Source organism: Neoarius graeffei, chromosome 14 (assembly GCF_027579695.1).
Source record: "Neoarius graeffei isolate fNeoGra1 chromosome 14, fNeoGra1.pri, whole genome shotgun sequence".
Lineage (NCBI taxonomy): Eukaryota > Metazoa > Chordata > Actinopteri > Siluriformes > Ariidae > Neoarius > Neoarius graeffei.
The window spans coordinates 64,342,285-64,365,128 of NC_083582.1; the positions used below are offsets into that span (position 1 = coordinate 64,342,285).

At 39.4% G+C, this 22,844-nt stretch overlaps 1 protein-coding gene across 1 annotated transcript; it reads right to left on the reverse strand.

Annotated features, from left to right (window-relative positions):
* Nucleotides 1-1,211: 1,211 nt before the first annotated feature.
* On the reverse strand, nucleotides 1,212-21,120 carry sncgb (synuclein, gamma b (breast cancer-specific protein 1)). The gene is made up of 5 exons (XM_060939038.1): nucleotides 20,828-21,120; nucleotides 14,821-14,862; nucleotides 14,605-14,732; nucleotides 4,136-4,180; nucleotides 1,212-2,709 (listed from the first exon to the last, which is right to left on the reverse strand). The coding sequence occupies exons 1-5, from the start codon at nucleotides 20,946-20,948 to the stop codon at nucleotides 2,701-2,703; spliced, it is 345 nt and encodes a 114-aa protein (XP_060795021.1). The 5' UTR covers nucleotides 20,949-21,120; the 3' UTR covers nucleotides 1,212-2,700.
* Between the last annotated feature and the right edge of the window lie 1,724 nt (nucleotides 21,121-22,844).

Genomic DNA, 22,844 nt, shown 5'->3' on the forward strand with positions numbered 1-22,844 from the left:
CTATATTCAAACACACATGGATAGCGCTAGTATTAAATCCATTGTGTCACATGAGAAGATCACAGCAGATGACAAACTGACAATCCTTGATAGATTTTTGTGCATTAATGAACTTGATTAGAAGTTTATTTTTTCTTTAGAAATGTAATTATGTAAGAGTACAAGCATTCAATTTTGACAATGCTCAATGTATAAAGTAAAATAATGCTTAAAGTGCCATTCCACCATTGGATGTATTCTTTGGCATAAAATACAATATATTTTATGACAACATGACTAGACAGAGAAATCTTTTAGCTTCAAAATGATATATCAAACATAATTTTTTTGACAACGACAAGTATATTAAATTTTGCGACCAAAGTCACCTACCCTTTTAATTTCCGCGCGGTAGTGAAACGTGATGTCATCGGCAGGTTCCCCTTCTTGTGTACCACGTGTCGGTCTATTTTTAGACCAGGAAACCCCCAAAGTGAGAGAGTCATTTCTCCTCGTATATGGGGGCCAAAAAAATTGCGAAAAATTGAGTTAATCTTTCAGTTAGCTAGATTTATTGGTATTAGCTAGATTTATTGGTATTATTTTTATCGCGTTCTATCCGCCATTGCTGATATGTGCCACGTCACGTGGTACACAAGAAGGGGAACCTGCCGATGACATCACGCGCGGAAATTAAAAGGGTAGGTGACTTTGGTCGCAAAATTAATATACTTCTTGTTGTCAAAAAATTATGTTTGATATATCATTTTGAAGCCAAAAGATTTCTCTATCTAGTGATACCATTTATATATGTTGTCAAAATATATTGTATTTTATGCCAAAGAATACATCCAATGGTGGAATGGCACTTTAAGTATAGCAATGAAGTATTTTCCACCCATGGTTATTTCTAACTTTGGAGCTTAGAACTTCTGCTCCTCTGATTTTTCTCAGAACAATGCAATTATTTTGTTTTGTGTTGCATGAAAAAGTAACTCGTCATGATTTTAATATGTATGTATCGGGCAGGTAGGCCATATGCACATACAATATTTACTCACCTTTGAGACTCAAGTACATTTGAAGGGCAAGTACATGAGCATATTAGTATTGACTCAAGTGGGTTACATATTAAATGTTAAAGTGATTAAAAGCATTTAACAGACATTAATAGAGTTCAACAAAACTTTATTTCAGTTTTTAATTTCATTTATACTCTCTATAAAACCAGCTTTTCTGCTTTGATGCCAACTTAATCAGGTTGGGGAGTGAGTGTACAGTATATGTGTGTGTACATGCATGTCTGATTGTGAATCTTGGAAATCAGTGTGAGGGAAAACATTAGAATTTGTTTGCAAGTGTGTGTGACGATTAGAGTGCTGAAAAGGCAACATGCAGTCTTCGAATTCCAGTGGCTTCAAACAAAGAACACACGGCGATATTCGAAACATTTTCTCTGCTAAAAGCCAACAGAAGCGGACATAGACGAGCTGGGACACAATGTCTGAGGGATTTCAGTTGGAGAGGGAATAAACAGGGATGGATAAAGTCATCAAATATCGACACATCTCGGCATTCAGTTAATAAGACACAGTGCTAAAACACCATCACTGCAAATTGCTACAGAACAAACCACTGACAAACTCTGCAGTGGAGGAACTATTGCTTCACGTCACAGGCATTAGAAATCTCTGCTATGCTGGCACACCGAAATGACAACATGCGCTGCAGGAAAATTAAAATAAAACAGAATGAAATGGGTTTAGGGTCCCCCCCCCCATTTTCCCTCCAGCTCATATAATTTTTTTTTCAGACACACATTGCTTCTTTTAAATAAATAACAATACTCGTTTCACGATTTTTGCCTTTTCACAAATGTACAAAGACAAGCAAAGGAATAGATGCAAGTCTGCCAATGCTACATAAAGACTAATCAAAATAGTGTTGTATTGAAACGTGGATAAATATCCATTTATTTCTTTATAGAATTCTCTATACAATAAATCTACTATTAGTGATCAAGCACACACTGATTCTGTCCCTCAGTCTGAGCGAAAGGAATGTCATGTATCCGAGTGTACACACCTCATACAGCATCTTAAAGACAAAATAACTCCAAATATGTCTGCATTCATGAATTACTAGGATGTCAACGTTGATTATTACATGCGCTTATTAATAGACGTCTTGAAAATGTTTTGCAAAACATCAACCATCCTTTACTCGTCACTCATTGTGATCATTCTCCTGCAGGTTCACATCACCGAGCTTGCGTGTTTAAACTGCCTGTAAGAAAGATATGACGCTGTACATTGTGTTTGTTAAATTCGACTGCCTAGATGAAGGTTAAAATCACAATCTGGGAGTCAAAACGCACAACGATATTTAATTTTCACACAACTACACATAGCCAAGCATGAGCTCCACTTCATATTTGCCATTTAACAGAACATTACTTGTGTATGAAATTTGTAACTGGAGTCAGAGAGAGAACACGAGGAAAACAGCATGACGACACCAACACATTTGAGGAGGTTTGAGGGAACGAGAGCATTACACAGAGCAAATGGGAGCCTGGGAAAGAGGTGTTCGGTTTTCCATACTGTCACCAAAAAATTCTCAGAGTTGTGTGAAGCACTGCTGGGATGACAGGACAGGAGTGAGGAAACTGATGGGTTGTGTGTCTGAGGAAGGGAAACGGTGTTGGGTTTGAGCCCAGGCCTAATAGCCCTGTTTGAAAGAGATGAAAATATTTTATTAGTATCATATTGTATATTTAACAGTTATTCCACGAACTCGAGTCGTACATGAGCTGATAGCCGACGAAGCGCATCGCACCGAGTCACCTATAAGCCATGTATGACGAGATTGAGTGGAATAACTGTTCTATCCACATTCACTGGATTTTGAGAAACGAAACATTTTTATTCTTTGCAAATTCAATGAATAAAAACTTTATACAAAACGTCTGACAAAATCATTTCTGTTTAGAATGTAAACAAACCGGTGAAATGACAGGAGCAATTTGTGAAAAATGCTAAAATAATAATTCTTGAAAAAAAAAAAAAAAAGATAAGTTCTTCCCAGCAAATATTTTCATTCCATATTTTGTTGCTTTTTTAAAAAAACATATATTTTTTGGGGGGGGTTCTCTTCTTCTTCTTTAAGGTTTTTTGGTGGTTGGCAAACCAATTTTAAAGGTGCATTACTGCCACCAACTGGGCTGGAGTATGGAACAGGAGATATTTGGGGGGGGCGACGACTATATTAGCTATTTCCGTTTCTTTTAAACACTTGATCATTTTGGGGGTTTTGTTTTCGAGTAGAGTTTTTATTTTGTCCTCGGTTGGTTCAGGAATACGTTCAGCCATTTTGTTTTTCTCTACTCATGGTATATGAGCTGATAGCCTAGTAATAGAGTAGCCAATCAGAGTGGGTGATTGCTCATATCCAGGGAATATGGATAGAATATTATTGTATATTTAAATAATATTGGCTGGCTTTTTTTGTGGTACATCAGATATATTCCATTCAGCTAACGAGTCTTCGACTCGTTCAATATCACGCTAGCTGAATGGTATATAATTCGAGATACCATGAACAATGCCAGACAATATTATTATTATTATTATTATTATTATTATACATACACATTCGATGGGACAGTTACAGATTTTACAAAAAGTTTGTTCACAAATTGTCACAGTCACTCGTTAGCATGGAAGTTTTACATGTAATATGTATCTTATGGCATTTTCAGTTCACTGAGACAGTTTACTGTGGGCGTCGCCAGCAAACAAACAAATACTTCTGCACATGCACAGCAAAAAACTCTCTCGTTGAATATTCGCATTAGCGCCGACATGTGACGTCATGTTGTCTTGACAACCATGCAATATCATAAACCATATTCAACGCTTATTCTCCATTGGGTAGAGTGCCGTAATACACGTAGAATAAGCAATATGCTAACAATATTGCATGCTATCAAACCAGATGAATGAAACCTGCAAGAAGGGAATAGAAGATGTTTTTATCCCATCGAACAAGTGTCCTGCATGTATAATAATGTATATTACTGCATATTGTTGTATATTATTTGAATGATGTGTGGGTGGTAGATAATGTTCAGCTGTTCTTATGCCATTTACCGTACCTGGCCACCATCTCCACCCTCCATCCCGCCCTGGGAGAAGTCGGCCTGTGGACAGACACACACACACACACACACACACACACACACACACACACACACACACATTTGTCTTACTATCCCTGTAAGGACTTTCCACTGACAATCTTTAATGCAGTTGATTAATACAATGCCTTGGAAAAGTATTCATCCCCCTTGGTGTTTGTCCTGTTTTGTTGCATTCCAAGCTGGAATTAAAATGGGTTTTGGAGGGTTAGCACCATTTGATTTGCACAACATGCCGACCACTTTAAAGGTGCACATTGGGTTTTTTTTCACTGTAACAAACAATAAGATGAAAAAAAAAGAAATCTGGAGTGTGCACAAGTATTCACCCCCTTTCGTATGAAACCCCTAAATAAGAGCTGGTCCAACCAATTCGCTTCATAAGTCACATAATTAGTTGATTAAGATCCACCTGTGTGCAATCAAAGTGTCACATGATCTGTCACATGATGTATGTATAAATCAACCTGTTCTAGAAGGACCCTGACTCTGCAACACTATGAAGCAAGCAACATGAAAACCAAGGAGCCTCCAAACAGGTCAGAGACAAAGTTGTGAAGAAGTATAGATCAGGGTTGGGTCATAAAAAAATATCCCAAACTTTGAATATCCCAGGGAGCACCATTAAATCCATTATAGCAAAATGGAAAGAATATGGCACCACCACAAACCTGACAAGAGAAGGGCGCCCACCAAAACTCACAGACCGGGCAAGGAGGGCATTAACCAGAGATGCAACAAAGACACCAAAGATAACACTGAAGGAGCTGCAAAGATCCACAGTGGAGATGGGAGTATCTGTCCATAGGACCACTTTAAGCCATACACTCCACAGAGTGGGGCTTTATGGACGAGTGGCCAGAAAAAAGTTATTGCTTAAGAAAACACATTTGGAGTTTGCCCAACAGCATGTGGCAGACTCCCCAAACACATGTAAGAAGATTCTCTAGTCAAATGAGACTAAAATGGAACTTTTTGGCCATCATGGGAAATGCCATGTGTGGCGCAAACCCAACACCCAAAGAACACCATTCCTCCAGTGAAGCATGGTGGTGGCAGCATCATGCTGTGGAGATGTTTTTCATCTGCAGGGACAGGAAAGCTGGTCAGGACTGAAGGAAAGATGGATGGCACTAAATACAGGGCAATTCTGGAAGAAAACCTGTTTGAGTCAGCCAGAGGTTTGAGTCTGGGACGAACATTCACAGTCTAGCAGGACAATGACCCTAAACATACTGCTAAAGCTACACTGGAGTGGTTTAAAGGGAAACATTTAAATGTCTTGCAATGGCCTAGTCAAAGCCCAGACCTCAATCCAATTCAGAATCTGTGTGTTGCACACCAACACAACCCATCTAACTTGAAGGAGTTGGAGCAGTTTTGCCTTGAGGAATGGGCAAAAATCCCAGTGGCTAAATGTACTAAGCTAATAGAGACATACGCCAAGAGACTTGCAGCTGTAATTGTAGCAAAAGGTGGCTCTGTAAAGTATTGACTTTGGGGGCGAATACCTATGATTTCTGTTTTTTCACCTTAATTATTGTTTGAGTCACAATAAAAAAAAACCATAATGTGCACTTTTAAAGTGTTAGGCATGCTGTGTAAATCAAATGGTGCTAACCCCCCAAAAATCCATTTTAATTCCAGCTTGGAATGCAACAAAACAGGACAAACACCAAGGGGGATGAATACTTTTCCAAGGCACTGTACTATTCTACACCTAAAACTCACCTTAGTAACCAAAAAGAAACATTTTGACTCTTAGATATGTGGCATGGATGGCATGATGGTACAGTGGGCAGCATTGCCATCTCAGAGCTCCAGGATCCCCGGTTTGATCTTGTGCTTGGGTTACTGTGTGTATCGAGTTTCTGTGCATGTTCCCTCTTGGTTTACTTCCATGTCCCAAAAACACGTGTGTAAATTGTGTGTATATGGCACCCTAAGGTGGACTGGTGTCCCATGTTTGGCACTTCTCTGATTCTGCTTCACAGAATCACTATTGCTTTGGATAGAGTGTTAGTCCTTCCCTTCCCCCTTCCCCCTTCCCTCTCTCGTGCACCTAGACGGTTCTGCTGAGTCACTGATACAAGAAAATGGATCCAGACACCAACCTTGCATCGGCACTTTCCTTTCTCTTACATTTTATGTCATTCTTATCCATATTCAATGTCTCATGTACTGCACTAATGGCTCAGTATTTCACAGGACAGCCTACAACTCCATCATTTATACGAAAAATGAAAACCCTATCAGACCTGCTGGTCAGACCAAAAAAAAAAAAAAAAGGCGATTTTTTTTCCCCTCAGTTATTTGTTTATGGATGCATTTCCACCTGTATATTGCCAATATGAACCATTTCCTTCTGTCATCAAACTAAGTTGGTCCTGGTGGATGCGTCACAATAAATCAGAGTGGCTAGATTCTTATAACTGAGACATGACACTTAGTTCCTAATGAAACTCAACATTTGAGACTTTAATGTAGGCGTATCAGACGCTCGCTGGCCGTGCTATGAAAATTGTGCATACAGACGCTCGTCTAAGTTTCCACATCTGTCATTGCTTAACTCTTGAATATTTTCTATCATGAATACTATCATTAAAAAGCTTATAATTTCTGCTTTCCAAAGAAATTTATATTGTTAAGATCTGTTCAGTACTTTGGGAGTAACGGCAGGTTGAAGTTGGTACAACAGAGTTCACTCTCTGCTCGCGTGATGTCGGGAAACTGCCGATGCTTTTTGAGTCCTGGGAAAGCAGTCAGGCTCTCTCTCTCTCTCTTCTAATCAATTTCTGACTATATTACGTGTGAATATCAATCAGATAACTTTTTTACAGGGATGTTCTCTCGCTCTCACTGTTTCTGATGAAGAATTCAGCAAAATTTCCCGTCAACTAGTTTTGATGTTATGATTCAGGGGAAATTTTGAGGTGAGTTTTCATAGCTTTACCTACTTATTTTTTCAAATCAAACGGATTCATGTACAGTAAATAAATAACTAATTTAGAATATAACTAAAGATGAAAAATATTGAGATCTTAGTGGCCGGAATGAGATTTTACAAAACCAGAAGTCAGAAATGTGAGTGTCAATTTCAATTCAGTTAATGTGAATTGCTTATGGGATGCGGCTCACGCAGTTTTTTTTTTTTGAGGTTCGCCTTGAAATCTGTGAATATTTATCGAAATAATCATTTATATTAACACTAGTAGGCCCTATTTAGAAATACAAAGGCCTACAGAGCACAAAGAGGGTATTAGAAATAATCTTTTATTACTTTTTTATTTTGATAGAGAATGGTAGATGTGAATGACATTCAGTGCTTATTTATGCATATTTTATAATTAACATTGATTTATCCTGCTTTGTGATGTATAAATGGAAGTTAAGATCAGCTTTATATTGCACAAATAAAGCCATTTGGTGAAATTTTGAAGGAGAGTGTACTGATTTAATGTTTTTACCTGATCAGCATAATTAATACTCATTAAATACTAATTTGCATAATGTGTTTTTACAAATTTTTCAAACTTTGTATTCAGTCAGTATAGAAATATCTATGTACCTGCCAATTTCCATGTAAATATCTTGAAAAATAGAAAAGTTATTAAGAAAAAAAAACACTTGATCTCATTCGTTAATGCGGCCCATTTTGGACCATGTGATCCTCATACAGAATATTACGTCAGTTTTCTAAAAATTAAGCCGTTTCTTTAATATTTGATTTGTAATATCTGAAGAACAGATAAACATATTTTAATTCTGTAAAATGTATGTTGTTCTGCCTTCAGTTCTGAATTCAATGGGAGCAGTTTCAAGCAATTTGGATTGAATTTACATTTTCACCCGATATGCCTATTTAATGTACTGTACATCTGATTTAGGAAATTTAGGAGGAGGAACTAGTGACAACAGTCAGGCCTGTGACAGAAAGCAATAGTGAGGTCTTTCCTGACCATGTTCAGAACTGTATTTCTTTTCTTCCCCCCCAATTTAGTCATGACCAATTCCCACCCACTAGACATGTCTCCCCAATCACATGACCGCTACCAATCAGGGAGGGCGAGGGTCATCACGTGCTTCCTCCGAGGCACGTGATGCCAGCTGACCACATATTTTCAAAATGCTGTACATGCAACATTACGGGGCGGCGTAACACACTCAGAGGAAAGTGCTATCCGCCCACTTCCATATGCATGATCTCACAGATGCCCGTGATTGGCTAGTCTCACTGTACACTGTAATTGACAGGTGAGTATACCACCCCTCCCTCTCTGAGAGCACACACCAATTCTGCCTGGCCAAGGATGGCTGATCAGTTCAGTTCAATGCAGGCATGCAGACAGAGAAAATCAAGACAATTACAGAAGCAAGTATTCATACGTCCACTATTCACTAAAATGATTATTATACAACAGTTAGGTCTGGTCGGCTAATTTGATTGGTTGCGTAGCGTTCCAAGAGTGCTGATATTTCACATATCCGTACTGGGATGTTTCACTGTGTGCATCACTCTGCTGTATCCTACACGTAAAATTCTACTTCCTAGTTCAAAACAGTTACTATGCTAGTGTTAGCGACATCAGCGGAAATGGCAAATGATACTTTTTATTTGACTTCAAATCTGAAAGCTCATCAAATGAAGATGAAAAGGAATCATTGATTCTACCAGAAGCACCTTTAACTTGAATGTACAAATCAGTGTGTGAGCTAGCCAGTTAGCTGATGTGCTTGAATGTGAGTGTGGCTTCTTCAGGATCTAGTTCCTCTAGCAGAGCAAAAAATAAACAACATTTGGCCATATTGTGTCCAAAATATCACTAACTTGATATTAATTTCTTGTTTATGGAACTGTTACATTACATTAATGGCATTTAGTAGACGCTCTTATCCAGCGTAACGTACAACATACAGTACCCAGAGTAGCCTGGGGAGCAGTCAGGGGTTAGCTGCCTTGCTCAAGGGCATTTCAGCCATTCCTGCTGGTCTAGGGAATCAAATCAGCGACCTTTTGGTCCCAAAGCTGCTTCTCGAACCATTAGACCATGGCTTCCCCAGTAATCAAATAGCACTGTTGTATTAAAGCAGTATCACAGTTGAGGCTGTGCTGTTGTACTGAAAATTGTGCTGATATTCAGTACAGCAGCACTCGTCTGATATTGCTTAATTATTTTAATGGATTTTCTTTTAAGTGAAGCACTTCACAGTTAAACTCTCATATTGCAAACATAATCAAATCACGTATAAAAAAAACAAACAAACGAGTCTCTCTATATGTAAACATTTCCAGTTCCAAATCAATTTTCCAAATCCAGTTCAAATCTTTGCCTTTTTTTTTTTACAGGATCTGATATCCAATATGTTTTCTCTGATAACTGATCCACCATTGTTTGCTTGTATTGATCTGATACTGATACTGGTCAGTGCCATCTTTGGTATTTAACAGTTATTCCACAAAATCGAGTCGTACATGAGCTGATAGCTGACGAGGCACGTAGCACCGAGTTGGCTGTAAGCCATGCATGATGAGATTGAGTGGAATAACTGTTTTATTCCATCCACATTCACTGGATTTTGAGAAACAGAGCATTTATATTTTTATTTTTTGCAAATTAAATAAATAAAAACTTGATACAAAACGTCCAACAAAATCATTTCCGCTTAGAATGTAAACAAGCCAGCGAAATGACAGGAGCAATTTGTGAAAAATGCGATAATTCTTGAAAAATTAAAAAAAAAAACATGGTTTTACCATCAAATACTTTTATTCCATATTTTGTTGCTTATTTATTTATTTATTTATTTTTTTTTGGGGGGGGGGTTGTTTTCGAGTAGAGTTTTTTATTTTGTCCTCAGTTGGTTCAGTAACATGGTCCACCATTTTGTTTTTCTTCTTTAGGGTTTTTTGGCAGTTGGCAAAACAACTTAAAGGTACATTACCGCCACCAACTGGGTGGAAATGCTATATTCTTTTAGCGATTTCTGTTTCTTTTAAATACTTGATAAAGTGATATATTTGACGATGCGTTCCACTATTTTGTTTTTCTCTACTCAAGGTGTATGAGCTGATATCCTAGTAGCAGAGTAGCCAATCAGAGCACGCGATTGCTCATATCCAGTGAATGTGGATAGAATAATACTTGATATTTGCTGTAATTAGCTAAATATACCTGCATTAACTAATGTTTGTTCCATCCATAACTACAACTCCACATGCATTACTGCAAATGAAATTTATGGTAAATTAAAACCCATGTGTAAAGATCAGACCCAACCATTTTTATACATCCTTCCCATCAACTGCAACAAACATTAACTAAGGTGTTAATACATGTTGGTTGATGTGCACTTATTTCTGTGCTAATAAATAGAAAAACGTTGGTTAAATCAGGTGCTCGCTATCTGACTTACACTTTGCATTTGAAATGATTAACTACTGTTAAAAATAGCTTTACTTAAAGGTCAGTTTTTTGACAAACATTCCTGAGTGCATGTCAGAAGTATGAAAAGTATAAACTGATTTATTTATCAGTGTTTAATTTTATTATTATGAGGCTCTGTGCAGATGAGACAGTGTAATAACTGTCCCCATGCTTTGGGGAAAGCCCTGTGTTATATCTGTCACCACACAGGGAGCTGTAAGCAATCTTATCTGTTCCCGTCAGCAGATGAACAGATAAAATGTTACAGGGCTTTCCCCAGAAAAAAATATTAGAGCGGTGCTACTGATGTGGAGCCGAGCCCAGCCTGTAAATGTTGGCCTGGCCTGGAGGGCCTTGAAAGCTGCTGGGGGGGTCCGGGGGCATGCTCCCCTGGGCAATTTTGAAATTAAAGACTTCAAATGGTGCATTCTGGTGGCATCTAGGACTGATTTAGGCATAATTCAACATTATTAAATTTGCTGTTTATTACCTTTTCAAATATTCAAGGGGCAAAATTAGATTTGAAATGAAAACACTTCGTAGCATACCTCTTCATTTTCCAATTCCAGGATGCCAGGAACAGAATCGAGGTCAACTCACACAACAGCGCCATCTAGTGACCGGCACCTAGAATGTGTTTTTTATGTATGGTTGCGAATGGCAGTCAGTGCACGCAGAGAAACCCTTTATTTTCACTTCTGGGTTGAGTACCAGGACGGTCTCGACCTATATATTACAATATCTTCCTATTTCTGTAGTTATTACTCATTTTTAGAGGGGAATAGGAGATATTTAGGTGCAGAAAGTACTCTGTATTTTTCAGTTTATGGTATTTATTTGGTGTGCAAGTGACAGCACGGCACTGACGTCGCACAGCACAGTGTAGCGCCACGTATCCACGCTTTGAGGAAAGCCCTGTGTTATATCTGTCACCACACAGGGAACTGTAAGCAATCTTATCTGTTCCCGTCAGCAGATGAGCAGATAAAATGTTATTTCTAGATTGAAGCAGTTAGAATTAATTCAATGGAAAAAAGTTGTGCAATCAAGAAACAAGAAAACAAATGCACATGAAGGTAGAAAGTCCATCCTGTGTAGTGTTAGTAGGATTTCTAGTTATTGGGTGTAATAGTAGTGATAGATTAAAACCGCAAGCGCTGTTAGAAACTAAAAGGCATCACAAAGCAAGATTTTGTGATACACCAGCCTCAAGGCACCTCTTCATATATACAAAAATAGACAAGGTATATCAGCACAAATTTGTTCTAGACAGTAAGGCATGCATACATCAGGGTTGATGTCTCAAGGAAGAGAAATATCATAAGCACAGGGCCATTATCTGTATAATATACACTACCGTTCAAAAGTTTGGGGTCACTTTGAAATGTCCTTATTTTTGAAAGAAAAGCACTGTTCTTTTCAATGAAGATCACTTTAAACTAATCAGAAATACACTCTATACATTGCTAATGTGGTAAATGACTATTCTAGCTGCAAATGTCCGGTTTTTGGTGCAATATCTCCATAGGTGTATAGAGGCCCATTTCCAGCAACTCTCACTCCAGTGTTCTAATGGTACAATGTGTTTGCTCATTGCCTCAGAAGGCTAATGGAGGATTAGAAAACCCTTGTACAATCATGTTAGCACAGCTGAAAACAGTTGAGCTCTTTAGAGAAGCTATAAAACTGACCTTCCTTTGAGCAGATTGAGTTTCTGGAGCATCACATTTGTGGGGTCGATTAAATGCTCAAAATGGCCAGAAAAATGTCTTGACTATATTTTCTATTCATTTTACAACTTATGGTGGTAAATAAAAGTGTGACTTTTCATGGAAAACACAAAATTGTCTGGGTGACCCCAAACTTTTGAACGGTAGCTCTGACATTAGCTCTGACATTCCTGCATTCTGCTTCATCTTGTATGTTAGCTTTCATGCTATACATTCAGTAACCATACAATTATGCTCCCCCTCCCAAACCCATAAAATAGGCACCTCATACACAGGTTCATCCTGTTATCAGCATGGTGATAGAGACAGACAGAAAGGGTTAGTTACAAAAAAATCTTTCATGATACAAGAGAAGAAAAACATTCAAATAGACCAGTATTAGAAAACTACGTTGTTTTATTTCCTGGTCAGCAATTATTGATACACAATCCCTGTGTCTGAAATCACTCACTCCTTCACTACTCCCTACATAGGGAATTACTATATAGAGGACTATATAGTAGAGTCGGCACGGTGGTGTAGTGGTTAGCGCTGTCGCCTCACAGCAAGAAGGTCCTGGGTTCGAGCCCAGCGGCCAACGAGGGCCTTTCTGTGCGGAGTTTGCATGTTCTCCCCGTGTCCGCGTGGGTTTCCTCCGGGTGCTCCGGTTTCCCCCACAGTCCAAAGACATGCAGGTTAGGTTAACTGGTGACTCTAAATTGACCGTAGGTGTGAATGAGAGCGTGAATGGTTGTTTGTGTCTATGTGTCAGCCCTGCGATGATCTTGCCCATAGTCAGCTGGGATAGGCTCCAGCTCGCCTGTAGAACAGGATAAGCGGCTACAGATAATGGATGGAGGGAAGGACTATATAGTGAGCTCACTGGTAAAATGAAAAAAACACTTTCGGACACTCCTTCGTTGCGCCGTTATTTACGTCATTACTGTCGCACAATTAAAACGTGCCAGATCAGTCGGCTGGTGGGTTTTCAAAATAATAAATACATGCATGTACTTTTGTGATAAATCCATATTATACTGAATGTATTTCCCACATTAATCAATACAAAGTACTTTGTGTCTGCTGCATCTTTCAATTCTTTTAAATCAAGCCTGAATACTTTTTCTTCTTTGCCGCTGCCTTTTATTAAATCAAATTTGAGGCTTTTGATTCATTCCTCGCTCTGTACGCTAACTTTTATTCTTGTACTTTATCGGTCTTATTCTATTTTAGCTTATTTTCTATTCTTTTGCTATTTTTGATTGTACTTGAACGTCCGTTTATAATGCGTTTCTTTCTCCGTCCGTTCACCCCAACACACTTTGTGACCGCAATGCATGATGGGATATATTGCTTGGTTAGTGACCATCGGTTGGACACTACTTTTCATGATGCACTGTGGGATACTTTGAGGGCACTATATACGGTGTAATAATTCTCACTATACATTCAGACAGCACTACAAAATGGCGAACATATATAGTGAGTATTGAGCGATGTTGGACACAGGGAACGGATGTCTATCATAATGAGTTACACTGTAGGATAGGAAATACTAACGTCTACTTACTATACCGGTCATCGTTCTCAGTTTTTGGAAATGCATAGTAGTACTAAGATAAAGCAATTTGTGTAATCTTAAAATCATGACTCATTTGAGGTTCTAGTCCACAGGAGAACTGATTAATAAAAATATATATATATATATATATATATATATATATATATATATATATATATATATATATATATATTTTGAATTGTATAGAAGACATATCCAGCTCCGAAAACCTGTTCTAAAATAAGCAGCCTTGTTTTAAAAGGTACGGTTTGCATTGTATAAAGGCATTTCTGGACAGATAATAACAAAATATCAAAGGCAGAATGCAAAAGAAAACTAACTTGCAATATTTCCATGCAATGAAGTTGGCTAGTTTCGTCATTTCAAGCTTTTTTTTTTCACATTTTTTCCAACCCTAACATGAGCTCCACCGCTTCCAGAATAGAGTTGCTCAGCTCTGCCCCGTTTCGTTAAAAGGCAACTAAGACGTACATAAGTAGGCGAGTTTTGACTGAAGGGGTGGGGTCTGGTAAAGGGAAGAGGAAGGCTTATGGGTAGTTTTATTGAAATTGCAATTCAGATTACAGACAGCAGAGGGCTCTAAACATCACATACTGCTCCTTTAATTAAACACCGAAATGTTTTCATGCAGACGAGAGAACTTTTGGGAAAGTGTGCCATCTGCTGGCACGGACAAGGAAAGCTGTTTGGTTCAGATTGACGTGAACTTACTGGATTCACCAAGCCGGTTGATGCAGCCACGTTCTCCACTCCCTCCACAGTCTTCTGTCCCAAATCATTAGCACTCGCCACTGCTGCTTCTCCAACGATGTTAGCCTGCTCTGTAGTCCTGTTTGTCACTTGTGCAGGTACAGAGAGATGAAAGTGTATTTATTAACCTACCACAGTTATTTCTCACAGTGAATCTATCACAGCTGTTACACGTACCTGTATTGACACTTGATACAACTCCCTCCTTTGTCTTATTACCTGTGACGCAAAAGAAAACAATTATTTCCTAAATTATTTTCTCCCAGACAGAGGAATATAATTGCACTCACCAACCACTTTATCAGAAACACCTACATGCCGGCTTATTCGTGCAATGGTACAATCAGCCAATCATGTTGAAGTAGCACAATGCATACAGTCGTGTACAGAACATACAGGTTAAGAGCTTCAGTTACTGTTTATATCAAACATCAGAATGGAAAAAAAAAAGTGATATCAGTGACTTGGACCATGGCATGACTGGTGATACTAGACAGGCTGGATAAAGTATAAATTGATGATACCCTGAGATTTTCAAGTGCAGTGGTCTCTAGTGTATACACAAAAACAATGTATGGAGAAAAAAAAAGCAGCATCCAGTGGCAGTGGAGGTTCTGAAGGCAACAAAAAACTCCTGCTGATGAGAGAGGTCAGAGAATGGCCAGACTGGTTCAAGCTAACAGGAAGGCTATGGTAAATCCAATAACTACTCTTTACAACCATGGTGAGCTTTAAAAGCATTGCAGAATAGACAACATTTTGAACCTAGAGGCAGATGGGCTACAAAAATGAGAAAAATCCAACCTTTAATTGAAATAAATTTGTTCAGAGAAAAACAGATCCCTCGTCAAGAAATAATTATTTTCAACAAAAACACACGTGCCACTATTATTGGCACCCCTACATTTAATACTTTGTACAACCTCCTTTTGGCAGTAAAACAGCACTCCGTTTTCTCCTATAACGTTTTATAAGGTTGAAGATACAGAGCAGGACATTGAGCCCATTCCTCTTTACACAATCTCTCCAGATCATCCAGGGTCCTCGCTCTCTCCTCTTCAGGTCAGCCCACAGGTTTTCAATGGGGTTCAGGTCAGGGGACTGAGATGGCCACGGCAGAAGCTCTGAGCTCAGAGAACCATTTTTGTGTTGATTTGGACATATGGTTCAGATCATTGTCCTGCTGGAAGATCCAGTGATGACCCAGTTCCTGGCAGGATTTTGATTTAAAATGTCCTGGTATTTGATGGAGTCCATGATGCCATGTACCCTAACAAAGTTTCCAGGGCCTTTGGAGGAAAAACAGCCCCAAAACATCACAGAACTTCCACCATATTTTACAGTTGGGATCGGGTTCTTTTCATTATAGCCGTCCTTCTTTTTACGCCAAACCCACCTTGAGTGTTTAGTGCCAAAAAGCTCCATTTTTGTTCCATCAGACCACAGAATACGGTTCCAGTCAAAGTTGTAGCAGCGTTTTGCAAATTTCAGGTGCTTACGTTTGTGGTTAACTGTCAGGAAAGGCTTTTTTCCTGGCAAACCTTCCAGATAATCTGTTGATGGAGAGGAGGCAGCTGATGGTGGTTTTGGAGATTTGGAAACCCCAAGATTTCACTTTTTCTTGTAATTCACCAACAGTGATCTTTGGGGATTTTTTCCTCTCTTTCCATCCTCCTCACTGTACGTAGGGAAAAATAAACTTGGATCCTTTTCCAGGCAAATTTGTAACAGTCCCAGTTGGTGTCCACTTTTTTTTTATTGCCCTAACAGTTGAAATGGACACTTTCAAGCAAGTAACCATTTTTTATATCCATTCCCTGACTTATGAACATCAGCACACTTCTCCCTCGTTTGATTTGTGTTTTCTTGTATCTTTCCCATGCTGATGGATGACTAAGGGAATGTGGCCTCTGTGTCACTTCATATTTGTACCCCAGTTAATCAGGAAGTCATGGATTACAGCTTGAAAGTTCCTACACACTCCAATCAACTCAAAAAGTGTACAATTTAAATGGGAAACATGCTTCACTTACATTATGTTCACAATCATTTCCAGGGGTTACAAATAATAGTGGCACATGCGCTTTTGTTCAAAATAATTTTCTTGATGAGGGATTTGTTTCTCTCTGAATGAATTTATTTCAGTTAAAGGTTGGATTTTTCTCATTTTGTCAGTGTGAGATGAAACAACTGCACCAAAAGGTAGATTTTTTTTCTAACCCTATTTATTCATCTTTACAGGGGGGCCAATAACATAGCTATAAAAATTAATGGAGGGATGTGTTATAGACCCATTGCGCACCGTAAAATAGTAATTTCACTGGTTCTATTTTGTAGCGTGTCAATATATAATATGTATGTAATCACTGCACAGTGCACAATGTTTTCCACCCCTACCTCACTATTTGCATTTAACTGCATGCTACTTACTTGTATATAATTACTGCATAATATAGATGCAACCTTTCTGTTTGTCTTACATACATGTCAACCTATACGGAATGTCCGTATTTTATACGGATTTGATTCAATAAACGTAGTATACGGGCGTATAAATAAAGTTATACGGATTCTTTAAAAAAAACCTTCAATATTTATTTAGAGCTATAATCAATTCCCACGATGATAAAAGAACGCATAACATTTACAAACGTACTGTACACCACAGACAGCCAGTAAAGAGTCTTATGAAATCGCGCGTTATCTTGTGGTAGCGAGACTTCGTTCCACTTTTGATCATCCACACACCGCATTGCGAGAATCCCGCCAACCATGAAGTCATAGACATATAAACATAGACGCCGCCTTCTGCGTAGAATCATACATCATCCTCGCCGCCATATTGGATGGGGCAAAGTGGAGATTCTTCAGCCGTCTCTGGTATAGCGTCTAGACAGTAGCCGAGAATAAAGATGCCTCATTCATGTGCTGCTTTTAACTGTACCAACAGGTTTACCATCCAAACGAGATCACATGGGATTACCTTTCACAGGTGAGACTGGAAAAATACTTTTCATTGTATTTGGTCATTATAACGTAATTTTACGAGCAGATTTTCCTGACTTTGTGGCTAATATGAAGTCTCGTGCATAATAGCCGCTCGGTGAAACCTGTCTCCAAACAACGAAGTATTTCCTTCGTAACTACGCTGATAACACTTTGTGTTTTTGTCAAACATTGGAGCTTTGTATTCATTCTGAAGGTTTATTGTTATTAATATTGAATAAAAAGTAACTGGGATATATCATTGTTAATTATCATTCAAATTTTAGGTAAATTATTTTAATTTGCATCTCATACGGATTTTATAAGGGAAATACAGATTTTGGAGGTTGGTTATACAGGTTTGATTGACCAAAGGTTGACATGTATGGTCTTATTTTACTTTACTTTATTCTGTTATTTGCTGAATGGTGCTGTTATGAAACACAAATTTCATATTTGTATTCATATTAGTTTATCTATCTGGCAAAGTACATGTTTTTACTGCTGATGGTTGAACCTAAAAGCATTGTGCTTGTTTCGTGACTGTCCACAGGCCTGCTTTCAGATGCTTCCCTGCTGATTAAATGGCAGTTATATAACAGGCTCTAGGGAGGCTGAGAATATGGTTGTGAGGAGAGGGGAGGGAGAAAGATGGCGAGAGAGAGATTGAGAGAGAATGACAAGAAAAAAAAACTACTTAAAGGATCCAGATTCATGGAAAATACCCATCTCTCTTTCTATCTAATCACATTATTTGTTCATGTGTAATAGGAAGAACCTGTGACCTTTAGGAAACATGTGTTTCAAGATTGAAGCATTTGTTTGCGGTTTCTCTCGCATCCAAATCTGATGGCATCTCTCTCTCTCTCTCTCTCTCTATTTTTGAACACACTCAGTACTTCGTCGGAGCCACATGGTTCTGGCTTCCTGAGCAGGACTGTGTGACAAGCGTCTGCATGTCTGCACCTTCTGCAGTTTCTATTCCTGTTATCCCTGAAAACTGCATCACCCTGTCTTGGTCTGCACTTACTCAGAAGCATGAGCAAGTTCTTGTTGGTTTTCCCGGTGCTTTAGGATAAAATGGGGGCCATGGTGCTTATTTAATCGCTTTTTAATCCTGTTGAACCCACAGGAATGCTTCCATTTAACCATCGTAAGATAGTTAATCATCATGAGATTCTGTGAAAAGCACTGGATTACTGGAACCTTGTCATCACTTGTTAGTCACCAACTAACAGGACTGAATCAAAGGCATAATGGTGGTACACATAAGCATATTCTCATTTTTTATATTATATATATATATATATATATATATATATATATATATAAAATCCAGAAAAGATTAATCAGCCTCATGTCTCTGAGAAGACAAATGAAAAGACAAAGGCATCAGATAAGTAGAATCTATAAAAACATACAAGCCTGTGAGCAAATAATAGAGAGGTAGTACTGTAACACACCTTAAATGGTTTGGGGCCCAGAAGGTTATTAAAATCCTACATCGTGTACTTTAGGCCATATCATCCTGTTCTGAGAGTGAATCGAACAGAGGTATTCTCTGCAGAGCTATAAATTTTATCCAATGACTACTTCACAGACGTCTTGGTCTCATTCCTATCCTACATGGTACAGAAAAGAAGGGAAAACCTCGGAACTGAAAATAACGTCTAGACACATTGTATATTCTTGTGAAGAGACAATATACTGGTCTGTGTCTGTATGTTCAGTTATACTGCATAAGATGATAAATAAAAGAGCACAAGCTTCAGAGAAATGACCTTGGTGAGAGGAGTGGTGCAGTCTGGAGAAACAGAGCACGCAGCCCTTTACTGCAGCGTTAGGATGGTAATGCTGATGCAGGCTGGTAAGCATGACTGATTTAATTGGATTAGTTCATTTCATTACAGAAGAGGTATAAATGAGCAAGAATTCCTTATCATTTAAAAGCTTTTAAAGAGTTAACCTGAGCAGTATGTAAATATCATATCCTGGAATTAACCTATTGGATATGGAATGCTTCCTGTTGCTGATGTAAGGAGAGACGTCAGTCAACCCCTAATCTTGTTTAACGACTTTGTTGATATGCACTAAGGCCACAGTGAAGATGTAACAGAGGGGTTTTTTTTTTTTCTTGGTTGCATTACATCACTAGGCTGATGAACATGTGGACACAGCTGGAGCTGCATGCCAGCCAGCCAGCCACACACCACACTTCATCTCTTATTCCAGCTTCTGTCTCTATTTCAGTGGCGATGGAGCTACTGATCTCAAGCAGGCTAACAAATGCTGCCGCAGAGGTGTGTGCGTGCACGCGCTCTCACACACACACACACACACACACACACACACACACACACACACACACACACACACACACACACACACACAGAGAGAGAAACAAGAGAGGAGGGGGATAACTGCAGCAGTGCTCAGCTGATCTTTAGTTATCCACAGACAGGTACAGTGCTAGATGCTGCACAGAGGAATAATAATAATAAATCACAGTCTACAACTTTATATCGCTATAAATGGATGCGACATACCTCGACACACATTCTGTGCAGTCCCAGTTAACAAAGTATTATCATCCAACATCACAGTTAGACAAGATCTAATATCACAGCAATAAAATTTTAGGGTAAATACTATCCTACAGCTAAAAAAATTCAACCCTATTTTTTTTTTTGCATCACTTGGATAAAAATATTAACACAATTCTGCATCACAAGTCACAAATCAGAAGTATGATTTGCTGAGCATAATTGCTTTGTATGCATTGTTAGATTCGGCGTTATATCTGATCTGCAATTCCTTCCATTTGGCTGCGTCTAAAACCTGCGTGTTCCTTTCTGTTCCCTTCCACTGACAGTGCAGTAGTCTACCATAGCTCACCTGCCATTCTCATTTCCTCCAACCTACTGAGACATGCAGAAAACAAACATGCATCGTCATATTTAGCATCCCCATGAGACCTTTGGCATACACTTTCATACACAGACACACAGGAATGACAGAATGCAGTCATCAACCACATGCACGCAAGATCCACAGGGCTCTTTTACATAATGAGTAGATCATCATCGGTGTCGGTGCTGCAGGGTGTTATACTACATCAGGACATGGACATGTAGCACTGCACCTGCAGCAGACAGACGATCCAGCGCCGCTTTGCTCTCCCTCCCTCACTGGCACTTACCTACATACAAGACGCCCTCTTTGGTCTTGAGAGCCGCCTCTTCAACACCAGCTTTGGTTTTCTCTGCAGCGGCCACCACTCCCTCTTTGGCCATGGAAAATCCCTTCATTAGTACATCCATCCTGGATGCTGTGTATGGAGCTGAGGCTGAGATGGAGTAGAGGCAGAGAGAGAGAGAGCGAGAGTGAGTGTGTGTGTGTGTGTGTGAGAGAGAGAGAGAGAGAGAGAGAGAGAGAGAGAGAGAGAGAGGGGACAGCTCTCTGTGGTAACGTGTGTGAATGTTTGTGAGTAAATAGAGCAGCACAGAAAGAGAGAGAGAGAGAGAGAGGATTATGGGAGCAATTCTGTGCTCAAACAGAAACACACTGAGCCACCTTTGACGTAGAGATTGGTGTATTGAGCACGTGAGTGAGAGAGAGAGAGAGAGAGAGAGAGAGAGAGATGCACGAGGACTGGGTGCAGAGAAACAGAACCTGCTGGATGCTGCAGCGCATTTAAGTCAGGCTGCGGCTACAGACCACCCCCATCTCTCTCTCTCTCTCACACACACACACACACATATATATATACACGTCACATAAATTGATCAATTAAATACACTGATCTGATCTCAGCACTTTTACACCCCAGTTTACAACATCAGCATCATCATTTAATTAAAACTTTTTTTTTTAACAGGTACCGTAATTTCTAGTTGAATGTTGTGCTTCGGGGCAGCACGGTGGTGTAGTGGTTAGCGCTGTCGCCTCACAGCAAGAAGGTCCTGGGTTCGAGCCCCGTGGCCGGCGAGGGCCTTTCTGTGTGGAGTTTGCATGTTCTCCCCGTGTCCGCGTGGGTTTCCTCCGGGTGCTCCGGTTTCCCCCACAGTCCAAAGACATGCAGGTTAGGTTAACTGGTGACTCTAAATTGAGCGTAGGTGTGAATGTGAGTGTGAATGGTTGTCTGTGTCTATGTGTCAGCCCTGTGATGACCTAGCGACTTGTCCAGGGTGTACCCCGCCTTTCGCCCGTAGTCAGCTGGGATAGGCTCCAGCTTGCCTGCGACCCTGTAGAAGGATAAAGCAGCTTGAGATAATGAGATGAGAGATGTTGTGCTTCTTAGATTTGTGCTTTATGTACTGTGCCATACCATCTCAGCTGTTTCAAACTGCTTCTTAGTTGCTTGAGAGTGAAGGTGATTTTACTTTCCATAGTGAAACTACGCTGTGATGCATCTCTCTGTTTCTATTAGTATTCTCCCAGCTTCTCCCCATTCTAACAAACAGTAATACAGTTGATGAAGAATAAAGAAGCTCTAAAGGAAAACATTCTTGAGGAAAATCCTCACTGATGACATACAGCCATGACTAAAATCCTAACAGCAGAAAAGCGGACCACCAAAAACAGCTGAATCACTCCATTTTATCCCAGGAAAGGATACGACTACACAGCAAAATTTTTTATCCAGTGTAATGTCGATTCCTGGCCGTCCACCCTCTAGCTCAAAGCTGATTGGTCCATGACGGATGAGTGGGTGGATTTGATGGAGGCAAAGGCAGTCTCTCAAGGCCTGTAAGATGGAGTGAGCCCTGATGACAGCAGATGGGATCTCTCTCCTTCTCCAGACTCGGCGCTTGGCTTCCAGTCGGCCAGCTGGCTACCATTACCACCAGACACAGCACGAGTAGGTTAGCATCAAACACACGAAGTAAAGCAGACAAAACATGAAGCATGTTTATGCTCCCTTCTGCAGTGCCTATAAACATGTCAGACATAACACCCCCATTACATGTCAGAAATGCACTCCTGTATATTGCAAAATACTGTCATTTAGATACGAATATGTACGTTCATGTTTATAATAGGAGTAAATAGCTCTTAGACATGGTCAACTAAACCATATATGAAATGTTGTCCATATTGTAAATTCCTCTCTTTCTTTTCCTTTTCTGTCCTTCCAATTTTTTCCTCTCCCTCTTAAGAGAAGTATCCATCCATCCATTATCTGTAGCCACTTATCTTGTACAGGGTTGCAGGCA